At 35.6% G+C, this 19,297-nt stretch overlaps 1 protein-coding gene across 1 annotated transcript; it reads left to right on the top strand.

Annotated features, from left to right (window-relative positions):
- Positions 1-1,886: 1,886 nt before the first annotated feature.
- LOC105049111 (uncharacterized) lies at positions 1,887-3,021 on the top strand. The gene has a single exon (XM_010928670.4). It carries the CDS (start codon positions 1,946-1,948, stop codon positions 2,561-2,563), a length of 618 nt encoding a protein of 205 aa, XP_010926972.1. The 5' UTR covers positions 1,887-1,945; the 3' UTR covers positions 2,564-3,021.
- The last annotated feature ends 16,276 nt before the right edge of the window (positions 3,022-19,297 follow it).

The following is a 19,297-nucleotide window of genomic DNA, read 5'->3' on the forward strand; positions in this document are numbered from 1 at the left end:
TTATTAAGAAAATGAAATAGAGTACAAAATAAAATAAAAAACAAGATAAGATTGAAGACAAAAAGGGATAATTTCCACAAAATGAAACAAACAACCAAACACTAATTCTGATAAAATAAGTAAAGAATAGGTTGTAAAGATTTCAACTTCTTTTCCAAGGCAACTAGTCCGGTTGAACTTTACATCTACTACTAACTGAGATGGGTTGCACTGTCTCTAGTGAAAGAATTTTAAAGTTTCTTTCAATCTTCTCTAGGATAGTGAGTTCTCCAATAATTTTGCATTCTCTATCTTGGACACCCTTTAGTTAATGACCAGATAGATTCTAGCTAATTTTAAGAGAATAGGAGGGAGATCCATCTATGCAATAATTAGCCGGGTCCAAAATTCAAATCCATAACCTTTGATTAAAGGGTGCGACTATTTGATCCGATTCACAACCAAAATCTTCTGATTACTTGCAAATTTGAAATCTAAAAAGAGGAGGGCACCATCTAGTGCAGCTTGCACTTGTAAAGTCAAGGGGCCGGTTGGGACCACTAATTTGGGTTTACCTTGACTTCTTCCAGTTCCTTCCATCATAGTTCTCATATTGAGAGAGACAGACAAGAATAAATGTTTTCTATATATAATACTATAATTTTAAAAAAACTTCCAAATACGGCCTTAATGATCCCATTATAGTTTACATTTGACATAGTGAAGGCAAATACATAATGTTCATATTACTAATTTTATAGATAAAAAATTATATTTTTATTATATTTCAGTATCTCAGAATCCACAACTTGTGCAGTTACGAATTTTTAACTATGATCAGAGGAAGCCTAGCCGTAATCCAGATTAGGACAGACTCAAACCTCGATCAGCAGTATAGAGCCCTGATGACTTCGTCAAATTATACAACCTCCGTGCATGATATATGATCTTTCGTGTCCCATGAACCACTTCTCCTCCGCTTCTGGCCGGCTTCCTTACCAAATTGCCATGTCTTTTTCTCTTTTTTTTTTTTTTAAATAAAAGTGATATTTGACTAATATCATGGCCTTTACGTTTTCGTTGAGCAGTATAATACTATAATTTTTGCATGGCAAATACTGTCACTCCTTTTACGACGAGGCAATAAAAAAAAAAAAAAAAAAAGAAGAAAAAACTCTCCCAATCGTTGAACATGCCCTATTATTGTTCTACTGCCATGCAAAACATTGCACTCACCTACCCAAAGCGTTCCTTTCCCTCGACCCAACATGTTTCATATGCCCAATGTACAAGCGAGCATCACTACCCATTATGGAGCATTACCTAAGTTACAGCAAGCTCATCTTTCGATATAATTTTGAACATCTCTGGTCTTTTATAATTTTTTGTGCATACATATATACATATATATATATATATATATAGTCACATTTTATGCCTCTTTTCCCTCCCTGGCCCCGGTAGCCGTCTTGCTTTCGACATCAATGGCCACAGATTTCCGATGCTTACGTTAATAGCAAAAAGGCAACTGAGCAAAAGGACATGTTTTGTGGGGACCACCAACCATAAATAGGACCAGAAATCTCCCGTAGCTTGCCCTGGTCCAACTGCAACCAAAGACGTGGCTCCATCCAATCCAGACCCATGCATGCATTAGATTTGGAGCCGTAGCGTTCATCACTGGCTACGAGCAAAAGCCCCCATTTATTACCCAAACAAGCTTAGGTGAGGAATTTTCCCTTCTTCGTTGGCAGTTGACAGACCTCTCCACCACTTAACCAAAGCCGTCGGTTCTGACCACCGACCGGATCCGAACTCAATCCCGTATTTGTCCAAGTCAATTCCTCTCCAAGTTTCTTATAAAAGCTGCCCCGCCAAAAGTCTTCACCAAATCTAACCATCCCCTTTCATAAAACCAATATTTCTAGCTTCTTCCCTTCTCTTGATACAATAGAAACGGTCCACCATGGGCAATGGGCTCTCCCCTTGCTTCAGCTCATCCTCCGATAACCTGGTGAAGCTCGTCTTTTGGGGCGGCACAACCAAGTTCCTCACGGAGAAGCAGCTCGCCGGCGAGCTCATGTTCCAATTCCCCGACTGCGTCGTCTGCCACGCCGATTCCTTCTACATCGGGCAGCCGGTCCCGGTCATGTCCCTCGACGACGAGCTGCATGCAGGTGAGACGTACTTCGTCATCCCCGTCGCCCGCTTCCCATACAACCAAATCCTCACGGCTGTAACCCTAGCGTCGCTTTCCCCCGGCCCGACGAAGCCATCGCTTGCCAGCTTTGGTCAGTGCCCGTTTGAGTACGTGAAGGCCGCCGACGGCAGGACGGTCATCAAGGTTCAGCCCAAGTTTATAACGAAGGTCATCACCGCCGACGAGGGGAGGCAAAACTGTGGTAGAGATTGTGGAGTTTTGTGCAGCACGCCGGAGCTAAAGAAGCACTATGCACAGCTTGTAGGGTCGAGAGACCGTCCTTGGTCTCCGAAGCTCGAAACGATCTCAGAGAGTAAGAATAGGTTATCCCCAGTGATATTATCACCAGCGAGATTGTTTGGTTTGGAAAAGAGATCGAGGTAGAAATAATGGCTTCCTTCTCTTCGAGAAAAGATTGGTTATGGATGGTATAAACTCACCTTTGTAAGAGAAAAATGATGTTGCAACGATGAACTTGTAGATCTGGTATTGTGGAGGAAATTGTGTAGATTTTAATTTATCACTGGACATAAATTATTTGCCCTTTTTACTTTGCTAACAAAGATTGAGCTAGTGTTGGTTGGCTTAACAAAAGGGAAAGAAAAGTGATGTTTGGATAGCTATGAAGTCATTATGAGTGGAGGTAAAGAGACACTAATCCGACAAGGAGGTACACTAGTATTTCTTCTTGTGAATGATTATGGTGAGTGCTCTTGCCGTTGTTGGTGCAACTTTTAGGTCTAACGATGAGATGTTGATACAATTCACAAACAAAATGGCCTTCTATGGTCGCTTTGAAGTTGTTAAACATCCTTCAAAGCATCGTAGCTTCTCATATATATGCTTGATTGGTGGATGTGAGATTTTCTGATCTAGATTCCCCACTCTGGAAAGTTAGAGTAGGAGAAATTAGGATATCGAGTTGTTGTTACTAATTCAGGGTTTCTATATTTTCACCCCCTTCAGAGCATTATGCACAATGCTGTAGATCGGGATCACCAAGTAACTCTTACCTATTCTCTTTTTTGAGAGAAAACTCTTATATATTCTCACTTTTATTTCCTTCATCATGCTTCTTACTCTCTCCAAGTTAAAAAATTTATACTGGATTCTCTAACATAACATTTAGATTTTGTACTTCATTACCATATAGAGGGAACAAAATATTGTAAGGGTATAGATCTGACTGCGTATCACTCAAAAAGAATTTTGAGTGCTAAATCTCCATGCTTTTCCGATGTCTGAGAATAACTGAACTGTTATTGCGGATCTGTTTCTCTTTGATATATTCTGGATACTTCAACTATCTAGTCCAATTCTTGCACAATTTAATCATGTTAAATTTGCATGATTAGCGGAACTCTTCATTTGCAGAGACGAAATTTAAATATTCCACCACTTAAAAGTTCATTTTTGGAAAAATTAAGAATTTTAAGACATGCACTTCAATCTTTTTCATCTTAAACTTCAACATAAATTGCCAAAGATCCATGGAAGTGCATGTTATTCACCTTGCTCACACCCTGCTATTTTTTGTTATTAACTGTTAATGTTTAGAATCTCTTATCGAACTGACTCGCATTAGTACTCGATAACTTACAAAGGGCTATAGAGCAGCTTTAATTTTTTCTTTATCAAACACATAAAAGAGAATGAATATTGTTCAATCCCTCATCGACATAATCTCCAGCTGTAGAAAAGTTTCTCACTACTTTGACAAGATCGTGTTTGAGACTGAAACCTAAGGAAACGCAACTATAACTCCATCGAGACTGGAGAATTTTAAGCTTGAGTCAACCATGGACTCTCAGTTTCAACTTTAGTATTCGAAGTCGATGATCATCAGTTTGTTCGATCCTTCTTCTACAGCCCATTTGGAAAGGATAAATTCAATTTTCCAATCCATGCATTATGGTTTGGATTAACAAGAGAATCACAGAAAGTAACATGGTTTCCTAATTATGCTATTAGTTCACATAATAGTGAAACTAGAATACGACAACAAACGTAAAATAAGCACAAGATATCCATTCATTCGACGCATGCTATGCACGTATTAATTAAAACCTGCACTTTTATATATCTATATATATTTGATAATTATGTTGATACCTTAAAGCTGAAGTGATTTAGATGTCGCAAGGGCCTCTAAGTAGATTAAAGCTGAAGTGGTTTTCTAGAATTATAGGTTATCAACATAAATATTTCCCAAGTGAAGGAAAAATCTAAAATTATGTCCATATAAACCCTAATATTGGTTATGATTTCCATTTTCTGGTCTAATCTTCATAGTTAGCTATCCAGTGACACAACTCTTCATAAAATGAAACTGAATAACTTCCATAATTTAGGAAACTGAATTATGGTCAACTATCTGCTCAAATCTATATCATGTAATTTAAAGCTAGCTAGTTAGTAATAGAAAACAGTATGAAAATTTTGAAAAACTTTAATAAGTTAAGAGATAATGGAGATTACTATTGGCCGGCACTAGCCGTTGGAGATTAATTCAAACGTGGGCAAGCAAGGTGGACAGCTGTAATTGCCTTGCACATTTGTTTTTTTTTTTTTTTGTTCCACTTGTCTAGCCTACTGTTGTTTAGTTGTTCTAGGATTATGAGATCATGTGGAGTCAAGTAGTTGAGAGTCTTAAGGAATTATTTAGTATGCATCATTGTTAGCAAAGTTAGGAAGTGGACTACGTGTTTTTAACTACCAAGTTGTAAGAAAACATATTTAAATCTTGTGTACGTACCCCAGCTAGCTTTTGTGTAACCCTAGAAGTTTCGGTTCAATAAAAAACTATGAGTACTTATCCATTCAAAATTCTTTGAGTGCGTTCTTTCTAACAATTTTCCACGTCCTTCCCTGGCACTAGTTACATTACTTTATTACAACACCAACATTACTCTAAGCACACTGTCACCCGGATCTGCAGAGGATGAGACAAAACCTAAGCTTGCTTAACCTATCGGAGAAACCTGACAGCCCTGATGGATACCCGCAAATTCTCAGTAAAATAATTCTATTTCTTCCTAAAAAATGGGGGCATAACACCATACTTCAGTACGGGATGATTGTGTGGGATATTAGAATCCCAGAAAAAAATTAAATTCCTCATCTATCTCAGCTACTATGATAGAATCCTAACAAAATCGAATCTCATCAAGCGAGGATGGAAAGGCAAAGATAAATGCACACTGTGTGACTCAAATTTAGAAACAGTAGACCATCTATTTCTATAGTGCCCCTTCTTGAGGAAGGTTTGGTCAGATCTTATGGTTAATCTTCATTTAAATGATTCCCATAATCACTAACCTCCCTCTGGTGTTCATGGAGGCAAGAAGAACCAATGTGCACTGTGCAAGGATATCTAGACATCTTGCTTGCCTCAGGATTATGGATATTGTGGAAAGAAAGAAACAAAAGATGCTTTCAATATCATGCATTTCAGCTGAAACCTGTTGTATCTTAAATTGCCAGGCTCTACATTTTTTGGGCCAAATACTTAGGAGGGGAAAAGCATTCTTCAACTCAGTTGATCAGTAACTGTATGCGAGAGTTTTTGTAGCATAATAGGGAATACGCACAATCTATCAATTCTGCAAACGTTAGATAATTGTCATGAAAATTTGAAATATTCCTCTTCATACAAATGATAACCAAGAGGGAGTACATAATATTGTTGTAGCTAGGTTGTGTGCTATTGAAGCAGGAGGTAGAGGATCAAGACAAGATTGCTGACATTACTCCCATCGTTGCTGTATCCCTGATGCGAATGAAGAAACTTCTTGCTAGTTCACTGAAATTGTTGTCAGCATAGTTTAGACTTTCCGATATTTTCTGATCTGAAGATCAACAGCTACTTTCAGATTGATAGAGATAAGATCTGCTATTAATCTTCTATTGCCTGCCCATCCTTTCTAAGAAAGTCCATACCTGAAGCTGTAGCATAAATTTCTTCAGGCCTAAAAACTATATCTTAGAAGTCGATACTCCTGTAACTCTAATTTTCTGAATCTGAAAAATTTGAACTCTGATCACCTATAAATCTGATCTTTAAATTTCTACAGCCAGGCTTTGAATCGAGCTTTTTCAGCTCGATTCGCTATCTTCTCATGTAAATATTCATCAAAAAAAAAAATATCAATTGAAATTGGATGGTCAATCGAACTCATTAAAACTTTTAAATTTTGTTTCTATTCTTTAGGTTTGTCCAAAAAATATATGAAAAGTGACTTCTTTTTTTTTTAATCGATAAGCTACATTATCAGCTTTGGAGTTGATTACAAATTCCTTCTTGTACTTGGAAACATCGGGACTTCCATTTTGTTTCATTTGTATAGAAAGATAGATAGCCTGTGTGTGTGTGTGTGTGTGTGTGTGTGGGTGTGTTTTCTCGAGCCTACATGTCATTCTGTTGCGTGCATGCAGCAACATTTTAATTAATTCCTGTTACTACTCAAAATTTGTCTTTTCCATTCTAATTAGTAAAACTTAGAAACTAGTTTGTGGATTTATAAATTTTAGTAACTAAAAACTTTAATATAGGTGGAGGGCCTATCCTGCTGTGTAAGCCACAAATTGCCAACAAGCCTCATTTATATAAAAAAAAGTAAGTAAACCATTTGATATTATTTCTTAAGCAAATTAAAAGGAAGAAGAAGAAGAACCATTCAATACGTCCACGACATGATGTGGACCACGGCAAACTAGAGAAGCAGATCAAGCCTAGAAGTGCAGTTCTAGTTTTATATTTTATTTTATATCATATTATTACTAGTCTACCTTGATATTTTATGGCGTAGCCTTCACTGGCCTAGCTTGGATTCAGTAAAGCCTCATATATAATACCAGACTGCCTGCAACCGGAGTTGAGAAAACTTAATTCCAGACTATATTTATTAAAAGTCCTATGTGTTTTGTGACAAAAACTCCGGTCTGTCACATGACTCAGTCTGGATCAAGTGGGCTAAATCGATAGAGTAGATGTTGGTCTCTGACTTTATACTCACTGACCAAAATCTGGTCAAAAATATGAACCAGCTTTTGCCTCAGACGGGAAGAACGAACTATAAAATAAAACGGAAGGATAGACCTCTTCCAGCTCCAGTTCAACTGACTGATGTAGTCCGTCAATCAATCTTCTCAAGGTATCATCTACTGATTGGGCTCATAAATTTTGGTAATTCTTGACTTGACTCGACCATAAGGCATGCAATTATGGCAGGTAACTTGGATTCTGATCATAAACAAGTTGACCTGACTTTTATTGCATGCATTGAGTTTTGCAGCTTTGAAGTGGAGGATTAATCTAATATATCTGGAATGACCTGTTTAATAATCAGAATGGGTGGACAAAATATGACTCGAATCTAATATTGATTAATGTCAATCTATTTAACTATATATGTTTGTAATCATATGTTAAAGTTACACTTGTGGAGTAATGTATGAAGCAACAAGTTAATCTAGTACAAACTAATTAGTGGGTTAAAATTAGTTAATCGATTGAACAAATGAGTATCAAGTAAACCGTGTCAGCTTGCATTAGGGGTTCGTTTTTTCTACAATTTGCCAAAGTAATTGGTTCAAAGTTATATTTTATAATAACAATCTATAATTTCTTTTTTTTAGATAATCCCAACATAAAAATTGTGGTCAGATAGGATAACATCTATCCCAATCAACCCTCCCCGGCCCCCATCACAACCAAAAAAAATAAAAATCATCTAATCTTAATGTAAAGATTCACATGGGCATGTCCAATATCGGCTATATACTGAATATATTTTGGATATTTACATAAGATCAAAAATCTAATTAATATCTTTTAATTATATATATATTTTTGAATGAGGTTCTAGATTATTACAAATAGTATCCAAAATCAAAAAAGAGGTTTTTAAATGAGTTAAATCTTACAGATTAAGATGGATTATACTAACTAAGCTTTGCCGTCTTAGCCAACAAATTGTAACACCCAACAAAAAGTTCCAAACATGCCTTAACTTTTGGTTCATCAAACCCCCATAATGCTGGCCAATCTTTCATTGTTTAAATAGACGAACACATGCAGGTCCACTAGTGTGGCAATTCCCTATTCTTCCTCTCTTCTCTTTTTTTTTTTTTTTTTTTTTCAGGTAAAAAGCTCATTCAGTATTGGAGTTTATAATAGCATGGCATAGTAACAATCACTTCCTTCATTCTAACAGAAAAAAAAAGAAAAAAAAAAGAAAAGAAAAGAAAAATGAAGACAATCACTTCCTTTGATAGATCGATCTTATGTGTCCTACTTCCTTCAAGAATATATCTAATCCTTTATTGTCGAAGATACCATGTTATAGCAGACATGATTACTTTTGGTAAGACATATTTGGCTTTTATTGTAAAAGAAAAACCCGAGAGATGCAGGAAAAGGAGGAGAAACATAAAAAAAAAAGTGGAGAAGATCTCTTCAATGTATTTCACTATGATATGTACATCCATATATAAAGATGAAGAAGAGAGAAACAGGCAGGAAATTGGAGAGATCACGATATCAATCACGTGATCCTCCCAATTCAAAAATATGCCATAGTAATTATAAAATATTCTAGACAATGGACATTCCTAATATTCTGTAACATGCTATTGTAAAAAATATTCTAGACAATGTATATTTCTAATATTCTGTATATTCCTGATATAAGCAATGTACATTCTTAATAGTCCCCCTCAAGTTGGCGCATAGAGATTTCTAATGTCCAACTTGCATAGAATCTCTTGAAAATGATCACAACCGAGAGCTTTGGTAAAGATATCTGCAAGCTGACAATGTGTAGGAACATATCGTGTAGCAATGTCTTGAGATTGTAGTCGCTCTCTGACAAAATGACAATCAATTTCTATGTGTTTGGTCCGCTCATGAAACACAGGATTTGCAGCAATGTGTAAAGCTGCTTGATTATCACAATAAAGGAACATGAGACCATGATGTGAAACATTGAGGTCGGATAAGAGAGCTCGAAGCCATAATAATTCACTGATAGTGTGTGCCATTGCCCGATATTCGGCCTTTACAGAGGAACGAGACACTGTTGTCTGTTTCTTAGCATGCCAAAAAATTGGAGCATCTCCTAAGGAAATATAGAAACTTGTAGTAGAGCGCCTTGTCATGGGACATCCTGTCTAGTCTGCATCACAATAAGCATATAACTAAAAGGTGTTGACACTTGAAAAAGATATGCCTTGACCTGGAGACCCTTTCAAATATCGCAAAATGCGAAAGGCTGCGTCTAAGTGTGGTTGCCGAGGAGATTGCATAAACTGTGTCAGAACATGCACCGAGTATGCAATATCAGGCCTAGTGATGGTCAAATAAATGAGTCATCCCAGTAATCGATGATATGGACCTGGATTATCAAGTAGTTTCCCATCATCCGCTGTGAGCTTGAGATGTTGCTGCATAGAAAATTTTGTGGGCTTGGTCCCAATCATTTCGGTCTCCTAGAGAATGTCAAGAGTATATTTTCATTGTGATACAAATATGCCCGAAGGTGATCGTGCCACTTCTAATCCAAGAAAATATTTTAAGTTGCCCAGGTCTTTAATGTGAAGCTTGTCTTGCAAATATTGTTTCAGTGCCTGACATTTCGAAGGGTTATTTTCTGTAATAATCATATCATCCACATAAACAAGAATGGCAATGAAAGAGTCCTCATCCTGTTTGGTGAACAGAGAGTGATCAGCTTTAGATTGAGTACAACCATATTGGAGCAAGGAGTGGGAGAACTTTTCAAACCACTGTCTTGATGCTTGCTTGAGTCCATAAAGAGACTTACGCAACCGACAAACACGTGTATCACTTGGTTTTAGAAATTCTGGCGGAGGTGTCATGTATACTTCTTCATGAAGATTGCCATGAAGGAAAGTATTGTTGACATCCAACTGATTTAACTGCCAATGTTTAACGGAAGCAACAGCTAAGAGACACCATACTGTAGTCAATTTAGTCATCGGAGCAAAAGTCTTGGTGTAGTCAAGGCCTTCTATTTGTGTGTATCCCTTTGCCACTAACCGAGCCTTGTATCGCTTAATAGAACCATCAGTCTTGTATTTAATTTTGTATACCCATCTCGATCCAATGGGTTTCTTCCCGAGTGGTAGATGCTCCAAAGTCCAAAGGCCATTTTGCTGGAGAGCAGTGAGCTCAGCCCCCATTGCTTCTCGCCACTTAGGATCCTTTACGGCTTGAGAAAAAGTTTTAGGTTCTTTATAAGAGGTAATAGCTGAAATAAAAGCTCGATGAGAAGCATTAAGCTTAGAATAAGTGAGGTAGCAAGAAATAGGATAAGGCTTACCTGAGGTCACTGAATTGGCGGATGTGTCCGGAGGTCTCCCCACTCCTGGGGTATCGACAATGTAGTCATGTAATCGAACGGGTTGCTTCCTATCTCTGACGGGCCATGAATTAGGTCCAATGGTCTTAGAAGATGAAGCCTGCTCAGGAGAGAGAGTGTCGATTGTATCAAGAGTCCTGTTCAAACTTGACATTTGGTTCGAATCAATGGAATTGGTTTGTGTTTGATCTGACTCATGAGAAAGAATAGGGTTTAAAATCTGTCCTTGGGTCTGACCCAAATTAGGTACATGAGGTAAATTATTGGTTGCTAAAGAAAATCCCACATCATAATCAGTCTGATTTGGTTGTGAAAAAGAAGGTATAATAGAAAAGAAAGGTAATGTTTGAGAATAAGAAAATATCTTCTCATGAAAGATAACATCACGTGAAGTAAATATTTCATGAGTTTCAAGGTTATATACACGATAGTAGCCCTTTTGACCAAGAGGGTATCCAACGAACACACAAGCATGAGAACGAGGTTGAAATTTATCACTGGACGTCTCATACACATAACAAAGGCTACCAAAAACTCTCAGATGATCATAGGTGGGTGGTTTATGAAATAAGAGTTCGTAGGGACTCTTGCCATTCAATTTTGGTGTAGGTGTCAAGTTAATTAAATAGACGGCAGTCAAAACACATTCTCCCCAAAATGACACAGGCAAGTTGGCTTGAAATCTTAGAGCACAGGCAACATTTAATAGATGTCGATGTTTACGCTCAAACCACCTCATTTTGTTCTGGTGTCCCAACACAAGAAGTTTGTGATATAATCTCATGTTCTAGAAGATGTGATTTCAATGGTCCAGCTACAAACTCTTGAGCGTTATCACTACGTATGTGTTTAATATTGGCATCAAAATGATTTTTGACCATAGCATGAAAATTAACAAAGCATTGGTATGCCTCAGATTTTCTTTGTAATAGATAAACCCAAATAGCCCTTGTGCAATCATCAACAATAGTGAGAAAGAAATGAGCTCCCGTGTGTGATGGGGTGCGATATGGTCCCCATATATCAATATGAACTAAATTAAATGGTGAAGCAGATTTATTAATGCTCAAGGAAAAAGGCTTTCTTGTCTGTTTTGCACGATAGCAAATATCACAATAATTATTTATAGAATCAAAAGAAGTATTTGAAAGAAAAGGAACAAGTTTCAAACGCTTGTAAGAGCAATGTCCTAACCAAACATGTCAGAGATTAATCGAAACATTGACTTTATTTGTCCGTGCAGGACGTATTGCCAAGCCTTTGAAGTAGTAAAGACCATCCCAGAGTTCACCCAATCCAATCAGCTTCCTCGTGGCAAGATCCTGTAGAGCACAAAATGTGGAAAAGAAGAGAACAGCACAATTAAGTTCTCGAGCAAGTTTGCTTACTGAAACAAAATTGCAAGTAAAATTAGGAGCATATAAAGTATGGTGCAAGGTAATATCATTGGTCAAAGTAACATCACCATATGAATGTACAGGCATATTGACTCCATTAGGTAAAGTAACTGGGAGTGCATTGTCAAGAGGTTCAATATTATGAAGAAAGGACTTACAAAAGGTTAAGTGTTCGGAAGCACCACTATCAAGGATCCAAGAATGATGAAAAGAATCAAGAGAGGCCTTACCAACAAAATTTACGGCACTTTGAGTCTTATCTTGTCCAAGAGGGAAATAAGTTGCTGATATTGTGTAGGAGAAAGATCCGGTATTGGAGAGATTCTGTTTGTATTCAATGTAGTAGTATTCACGGCAACCCCTCCTTGGTGCTGACTACCGATCTCGGCTCCATTGCCTCTACCCTTAACTCGATCTTTGGATTGCCATCCAGGTGGGTACCCGATTAGCTCGAAGCATCTATCACGGGTATGTCCTGTCTTCTTGCAGTGGTCGCATCGAAAATATTTTTTATTCCTTTCTTTGGAGCCGATCTCTTTATTCGCCCTTTCTGTCATGGGCTTAACAGCGGGAGCCGCGGCTTCGGGTTGAGAAGTTCGAACAGCGACGACTTTCTTCTGTTTTTCACCTCAAATCAATAAGGCATATGCCTTATAAACTGTTGGTAATGGCTCCATGGACAGCAGCTGATCTCGCAACATGTTGTAGGAGTCCTTGAGACTAAAAAGAAACTGATGTAGTCTCTCTTCTTCTTTCTCAACTTGGATCTCTCTAGTGGCTCCACACGAACAAGTCGGCACCTTGGAATAAGCTGTAAGTTCCTCCCACAAGCCACGAAAATGGGCATAATAAGCAGCAATAGTTATATCATTGCCTTGCCTGAAACTCTAGATTTGGGTCTTTAACTCATGAATGCGAGGAGCATTACCTTGAGAGTATCTTTCCTCAAGATCGACCCAAATATCTCGAGTACTTTCAAAAAAAGAGATGCTGTTATAGATTTCTAGTACAACAGAGTTGTAGATTCATGACATCACTATTGAATTGCACGTATCCCAGAAAAAATGATCCCGCGATCCATCTATAGGTCGTGCAAGTGTCCCATCAACGAATCAAATTTTTCGTTTGGCTCGAAGAGCAGTGATAATGGCCCTTCGCCATGCAGGATAGTTCGGCCCTTTGAGTAGAGATGTCACAAGGGCATTCCCAGGATTCTCTGAAGGTGAGATGAAATAGGGAGATGTTGGATCATGTGCAGCATTTAAGGTCGATGACGAACCATCCTCCATAGATTCGATTGTGGTGCTTTGATTGATTTGATTGGACATGTTGATGATGACAAGATGTAGCAACTATTTGCCTCCAGCTACGTGCAAGAGAACGCTTCAGCAACAACCTGCTGTAAGCACTTAATCGAGGAAAAGACTTGGATCAATGGCGACCCTGCTCTGATACCATGCAAAAGAAAAACCCGAGAGATGCAGGAAAAGGAGGAGAAACATAAAAAAAAAGTGGAGAAGATCTCTTCAATGTATTTCACTATGATATGTACATCCATATATAGAGATGAAGAAGAGAGAAACAGGCAGGAAATTGGAGAGATCACGGTATCAATCACGTGATCCTCCCAATTCAAAAACATGCCATAGTAATTATAAAATATTCTTGACAATATTCTAGACAATGGACATTCCTAATATTCTGTAACATGCCATTGTAAAAAATATTCTAGACAATGTACATTCTTAATATTCTGTATATTCTTGATATAGGCAATGTACATTCTTAATATTTATTTTGAAAGTTCCTCTTGATATTATCAAGTTTCATCATGGAAGCCTACCTGTTTAATTTTTGGGGATAAGAAGCAAGCCTCCAACATATACAGAGTGTAGGAGCATTAAAAGGACAAATGATCTCAAGTTTCTTGGTGGGATCCACAGAGCACTAACGATGCATCTAATTTCATAATGGACACATGATGCACCTAATCTATATATATATATATATATATATAAAGGTGAAACAGAGAGAAAGTGTGGTTTCTTTGTGAGGAACTCTCTCAAGGTAAAGATTCTATTTTCTTTTTTTTTAATAAAATTTTGAGATTTTTCAGTTTGCACCAAAAATAAGCTTAAATTTGTCTCTCTCATATTAATTTCACTTTTAATTGTCTTCTCTTATAATAATTTTGTTTCTACCATTTACTCTTATATTGATGGTTGGAAAGAGGTGGATCATAAATGTTGATGATAATTTTTCATAATAACAGATCATTTATTCTTATATTGATGGTTGGAAAGAGATGAATGATAAATGTTGATGATTATTTTTCATAAAAATAGATAGGACTCTCTCAAGGCAAGGATTCTATTTTTTTTTACAAAATTTTGAGGCTTTTCAGTTTCCACAAAAAATAAGCAAATGTGGTTTTTTTGTGAGGGATTCTCTCAAGGCAAGGATTCTATTTTTTTTTTTGACAGAATTTTGAGGCTTTTCAGTTTCCACCAAAAATAAGCCTAAATTCATCTCCTTATTAATTTCGCTTCTAATTGCCTTCTCTCATAATAATTTCGTTTCTACCATTTACTCTTATATTGATGGTTGGAAAGAGGTGGATGATAAATATTGATGATAATTTCTCATAATAACAAATCATTTACTCTTGTATTGATGGTTGGAAAGAGATGGATGCTATATATTGTCTCTTGCCCTATCTATTGAGATATTCCTCTTCAATCAAGCTTTATTCTTGACATAAGGACTCATTTATCATGAGATATTATTTGCTGAATGAGCTTGATGGTACAAGAGAATATTGGATAATAAGGGTTAGAATATGCCATATTTGAGAATCTGTCAATCTCAAAAATAATTCTGACTTGATTAGCTTGGATATGATTTTAATTGACGAAAAGGTGATGTTTGAATATGGTTTTCTTATTAGTTAATGAGTTCTATTTTTTTTTTTTCAAACAGTTCGTAATTTATTTAGTTTTGATGTTTATAGAAAAATTTGATACATATAATAATTAGAAAAAATCAAGACAGTTCGTAATTTATTTAGTTTTGATGTACATAGAAAAATTTGATGCATGCAATGATTAGAAAAAATCAAGTAAACAAGTTTAGGCACCTATTGGTTGAAGGGTGTGTTTTTTATATGAAGAATTTTAAAATGGTGCAGAGTACTGGTCAATATCAGTCGATTATGAATGATTACAAGAATATTTTCTTGCTCATGACATCAGTGTGGAAAGCAGAAAAGGGTGGAGCAAAGATTGATCACTATGGTTTCTAATTTATTAGTCTTAAATTATTAGATTCTCAAATCAATGATAATAGGATTCTATCAGGTTTAATTAATTCCAGTTCTCTTGTTGTTTTTCTTTTTTTTGGAAAATTTTGATGTACTTTAACCCTTATGGTTTTATGAGCCATATTTGTTTTGTTTTCTGTTAGATGTGATTAGGTATTTATCTGGTATTGGTGCGCTTTTGAAGTTGTTGGATTGGGGAGGAAGAAAAGAGACATTGAAGTGATAATAAATTAGTAAGATTTTTTTTTTCTATTTCGATGTTGTTAGTTATGAATTTTAAACATAATCGCTATAGTTTTTTTTTCATAATCCAGATTTTATTTTGTTGTTTTTAACTGTTTGATTGTTGAAGCAGCTCAATGATGGCTAAAATCACTCTGTGAAAAAAGTTAGCTGAAAGTTTTGATTTTGATTTTTATGAAAAAAATTCAGGATCTTTTATTCTGATCGTGACGTCGATGATAGTTAGAAAATTCAGAGGTGATGAATTGTTAGATTGGAGAAGATTGTATATGAATTTTTTTATATGAAATTCATAATATTTTGTTATTTTAAAAATTAAAATTTGAATGTTTATATGAAAAATGGCAGATGAGGTTGCATTTTCTGCAACAGGTGCTGCGAAAATTTATGTTAATCTTGAAATGAAATATATTGCCACTCTGAATGAAAGGTCAGTGTCTATACTGATTTGGTACCGAAACATTAGCTGTCACTGAATTTTTGAAACACTTGATTTTGTTATGTAGATTTTCCTCTATTTCCAATGGTATGCAAATTATCCAAGCTCAGCTTGTTAATGATATTCCATTAGAAGAATAAATGTTTATAAATAGGATGAGTATAAAACAGTTGCTGGAGACTGATTGGGATGTTAATATTCAGATTGGTGGGGTATTGGATTTTTTTCGCTTATTTGTTAGAAAAAATGCTGATTTTTAAAAGCTGAAAATTTTTTGCCCTTTTCAAGAGCATGTAGTTACTGTTAGAGGGACAATTATAGATATGGATAATTTCTTTGATTGGTATTATGTTTCATGCAACATATGCAGCAAAAAAATTGTGCCTGTTGATGATATGTACATATGTGATGCTTGAAATAAGGAATGCAAGTTCCCTTTGGTCAAGTAAGCTAAAGTTCATTTCCCATGATGTTTAGTGGGATTTATCTATTGTCAGAAGTTTTACATATTGCTTTTATAAATATAGGTATAAGATACATTTGAAGGTATCAGATAAAATAGCAGTTTCTACTTTTGTGCTGTTTAATGTGGTTGTCCCTCACAAGGCAAGGATTTTATTTTTTTTTTGTAGAATTTTGAGATTTTTCAGTTTCCACCAAAAATAAGCCTAAATTTGCCTCCCCCATATTAATTTCGCTTTTAATTTCTTTCTCTCATAATAATTTTGTTTCTACCATTTACTCTTATATTGATGGTTGGAAAGAGGTGGATGATAAATGTTGATGATAATTTTTCATAATAACGATCATTTACTCTTATATTGATGGTTGGAAAGAGGTGGATGATAAATGTTGATGATAATTTCTCATAATAACAGATAGGACTCTCTTAAGGCGAGGATTCTATTTTCTTTTTTTTATAAAATTTTGAGGCTTTTCAGGTTTCATCAAAAATAAGCAAGTATGGTTTCTTTGTGAGGGACTCTCTCAAGGCAAGGATTCTATTTTCTTTTTTTGCAAAATTTTGAGGCTTTTCAGTTTTCATAAAAAATAAGCCTAAATTCATCTCCTTATTAATTTTGCTTCTAATTGCCTTCTCTCATAATAATTTTGTTTCTACCATTTACTCTTATATTGATGGTCGAAAAGAGGTGGATGATAAATATTGATGATAATTTTTCATAATAACAGATCATTTACTCTTATATTGATGGTTAGAAAGAGGTGGATACTATATATTGTCTCTTGCTCTATCTATTGAGATATTCCTTTCCAATCAAGCCTCCTTCTTGATGTAAGGACTCATTTACCATGGGATATTATTTGTTGAATGAACTTGATGGTACAAGAGAAGATTGGACAATAAAGGTTAGAATATGCCGTATTTGGAAATATGTCAATCTCAAAAATAATTCTGACTTGATTAGCTTGGATATGATTTTAATTGACGAAAAGGTGATATTTGAATATGGTTTCATTATTAGTTAATGAGTTCTAATTTTCTTCTTTTTTTCAGACAGTTCGTAATTTATTTAGTTTTGATGTTTATAAAAAAATTTGATGCATAGAATAATTAGAAAAAATCAAGACAGTTTGTAATTTATTTAATTTTGATGTTTATAGGAAAATTTGATGCATGCAATGATTAGGAAAAAATCAAGTAAACAAGTTTAGGCATCTATTGGTTGAAGGATGTGTTTTTTATATGATGAATTTCAAAGTGGTGCTAGTATTGGTCAATATCAGCTGATTATAAATGATTACAAGATTATTTTTTTGCTCATGACATCAGTGTGGAAAACAGGAAAGGGTGGAGCAAAGATTGATCACTGTGGTTTCCAATTTATTAGTCCTGAATTATTGGATTCTCAAATCAATGATAATAGGATTCTATCAGGTTTAATTAATTCCAGTTTTGTTGTTATTTTTTTTTTGTTTGGAAAATCCTGATGTACTTTAACCTTTTATAGTTTTATGAGTCATGTTTGTTTTATTTTTTGTTAGATGTGATTAGGTGTTTATCTGGCATTGGAGCGCTATTGAAGTTGTTGGATTGGGGAGGAAGAAAAGAGATATTGAAGTGATAACGAATTAGTAAGATTTTTTTTTCATTTCAGTGTTATTAGTTATGAATTTTAAACATAATTACTAAGATTTTTAGTTTCATAATCTGTTGGATGTATGCCCTAGAAGCCAATCTTGGTTGATGCATATCATATTTCTAGGATATATTTTTATATTTATTGGGCATTTATATTGCCATTCATATTTTATGTGTTCATGAATTATCCAAGGGATTAACAAGATGATGATACATATTTTCAAGGAGTTGAGTATTTGAGATATGTATCATTGATGGTTAATTCTTAAAATTGCTCCTAGTCATAGGATCATCTTGAAGATGGTGATTGATCTAGATAGATCATTGCATGGATCACTTTCTTCAGATAGATAAGTCTCGAGTCTGCAGTGTGGTGACACTGAAGCGAGTATGCATGTTGTTGTTAGAGAATAACTAGCACTGAGCATGACTAACATGAGAAGTCACGTGGATGTCTGCTCACTCATTAGTAACTTTTTCGATGCTGTAGTTGTATGACTGATCTTTTAACTTGCAGTGTTACAGTTGCTCGCAATGAGGCTGCTAGAGTTTGACTGACACATAAACATGGATCTCAATGAGCCCTTGTAGTGGATATTGACAACAGTTGGTCCACTGTAGGAGTACAGTGTGCATCTAGATAGAATCTATCGATCTTAGTAAAAGGGAGTAGTCCTATGAGATTTATGAAGCTGAGTCTTTAAGTCTATGGCCATAGCAGTATGATTGATGGAAAAAATTTTTCATAAGAATCATGCATAGACTCGAGCTGATTGAATCTATCATATGATCGATAATGAGGTTTGACAATTCATCCATGATCTACCATCTGGTTAGGACTCATGATAGAGAGACTGTATCATACGTTAACTGCACCTAGAGTTCATCACCTTTTATTCTGTTGGGTTGCCACTATATACTGCTAGGTGTCACTAACAGATTGTGAGACCCACGAGTATCATTGTTTAAATAGACGAACACATGCAGGTCCACTAGTGTGGCAATTCTCTATTCTTCCTCTCTTCTCTTTTTTTTTTCAGGTAAAAAGCTCATTCAGTATTGGAGTTTATAATAGCATGGCATAGTAACAATCACTTCCTTCATTCTAACAGGAAAAAAAGAAAAAAAAGAAAAAAGAAAAGAAAAATGAAGACAATCACTTCCTTTGATAGATCGATCTTATGTGTCCTACTTCCTTCAAGAATATATCTAATCCTTTATTGTCGAAGATACCATGT

The sequence above is a fragment of the Elaeis guineensis genome, chromosome 7, assembly GCF_000442705.2.
Source record: "Elaeis guineensis isolate ETL-2024a chromosome 7, EG11, whole genome shotgun sequence".
NCBI classification, from domain to species: Eukaryota; Viridiplantae; Streptophyta; class Magnoliopsida; order Arecales; family Arecaceae; genus Elaeis; species Elaeis guineensis.

What these genes read in the sequence shown, in the direction of transcription:
- LOC105049111 (XM_010928670.4), top strand. Translation starts at nt 1,946, where the DNA reads ATGGGCAATGGGCTCTCCCCTTGCTTCAGCTCATCCTCCGATAACCTG.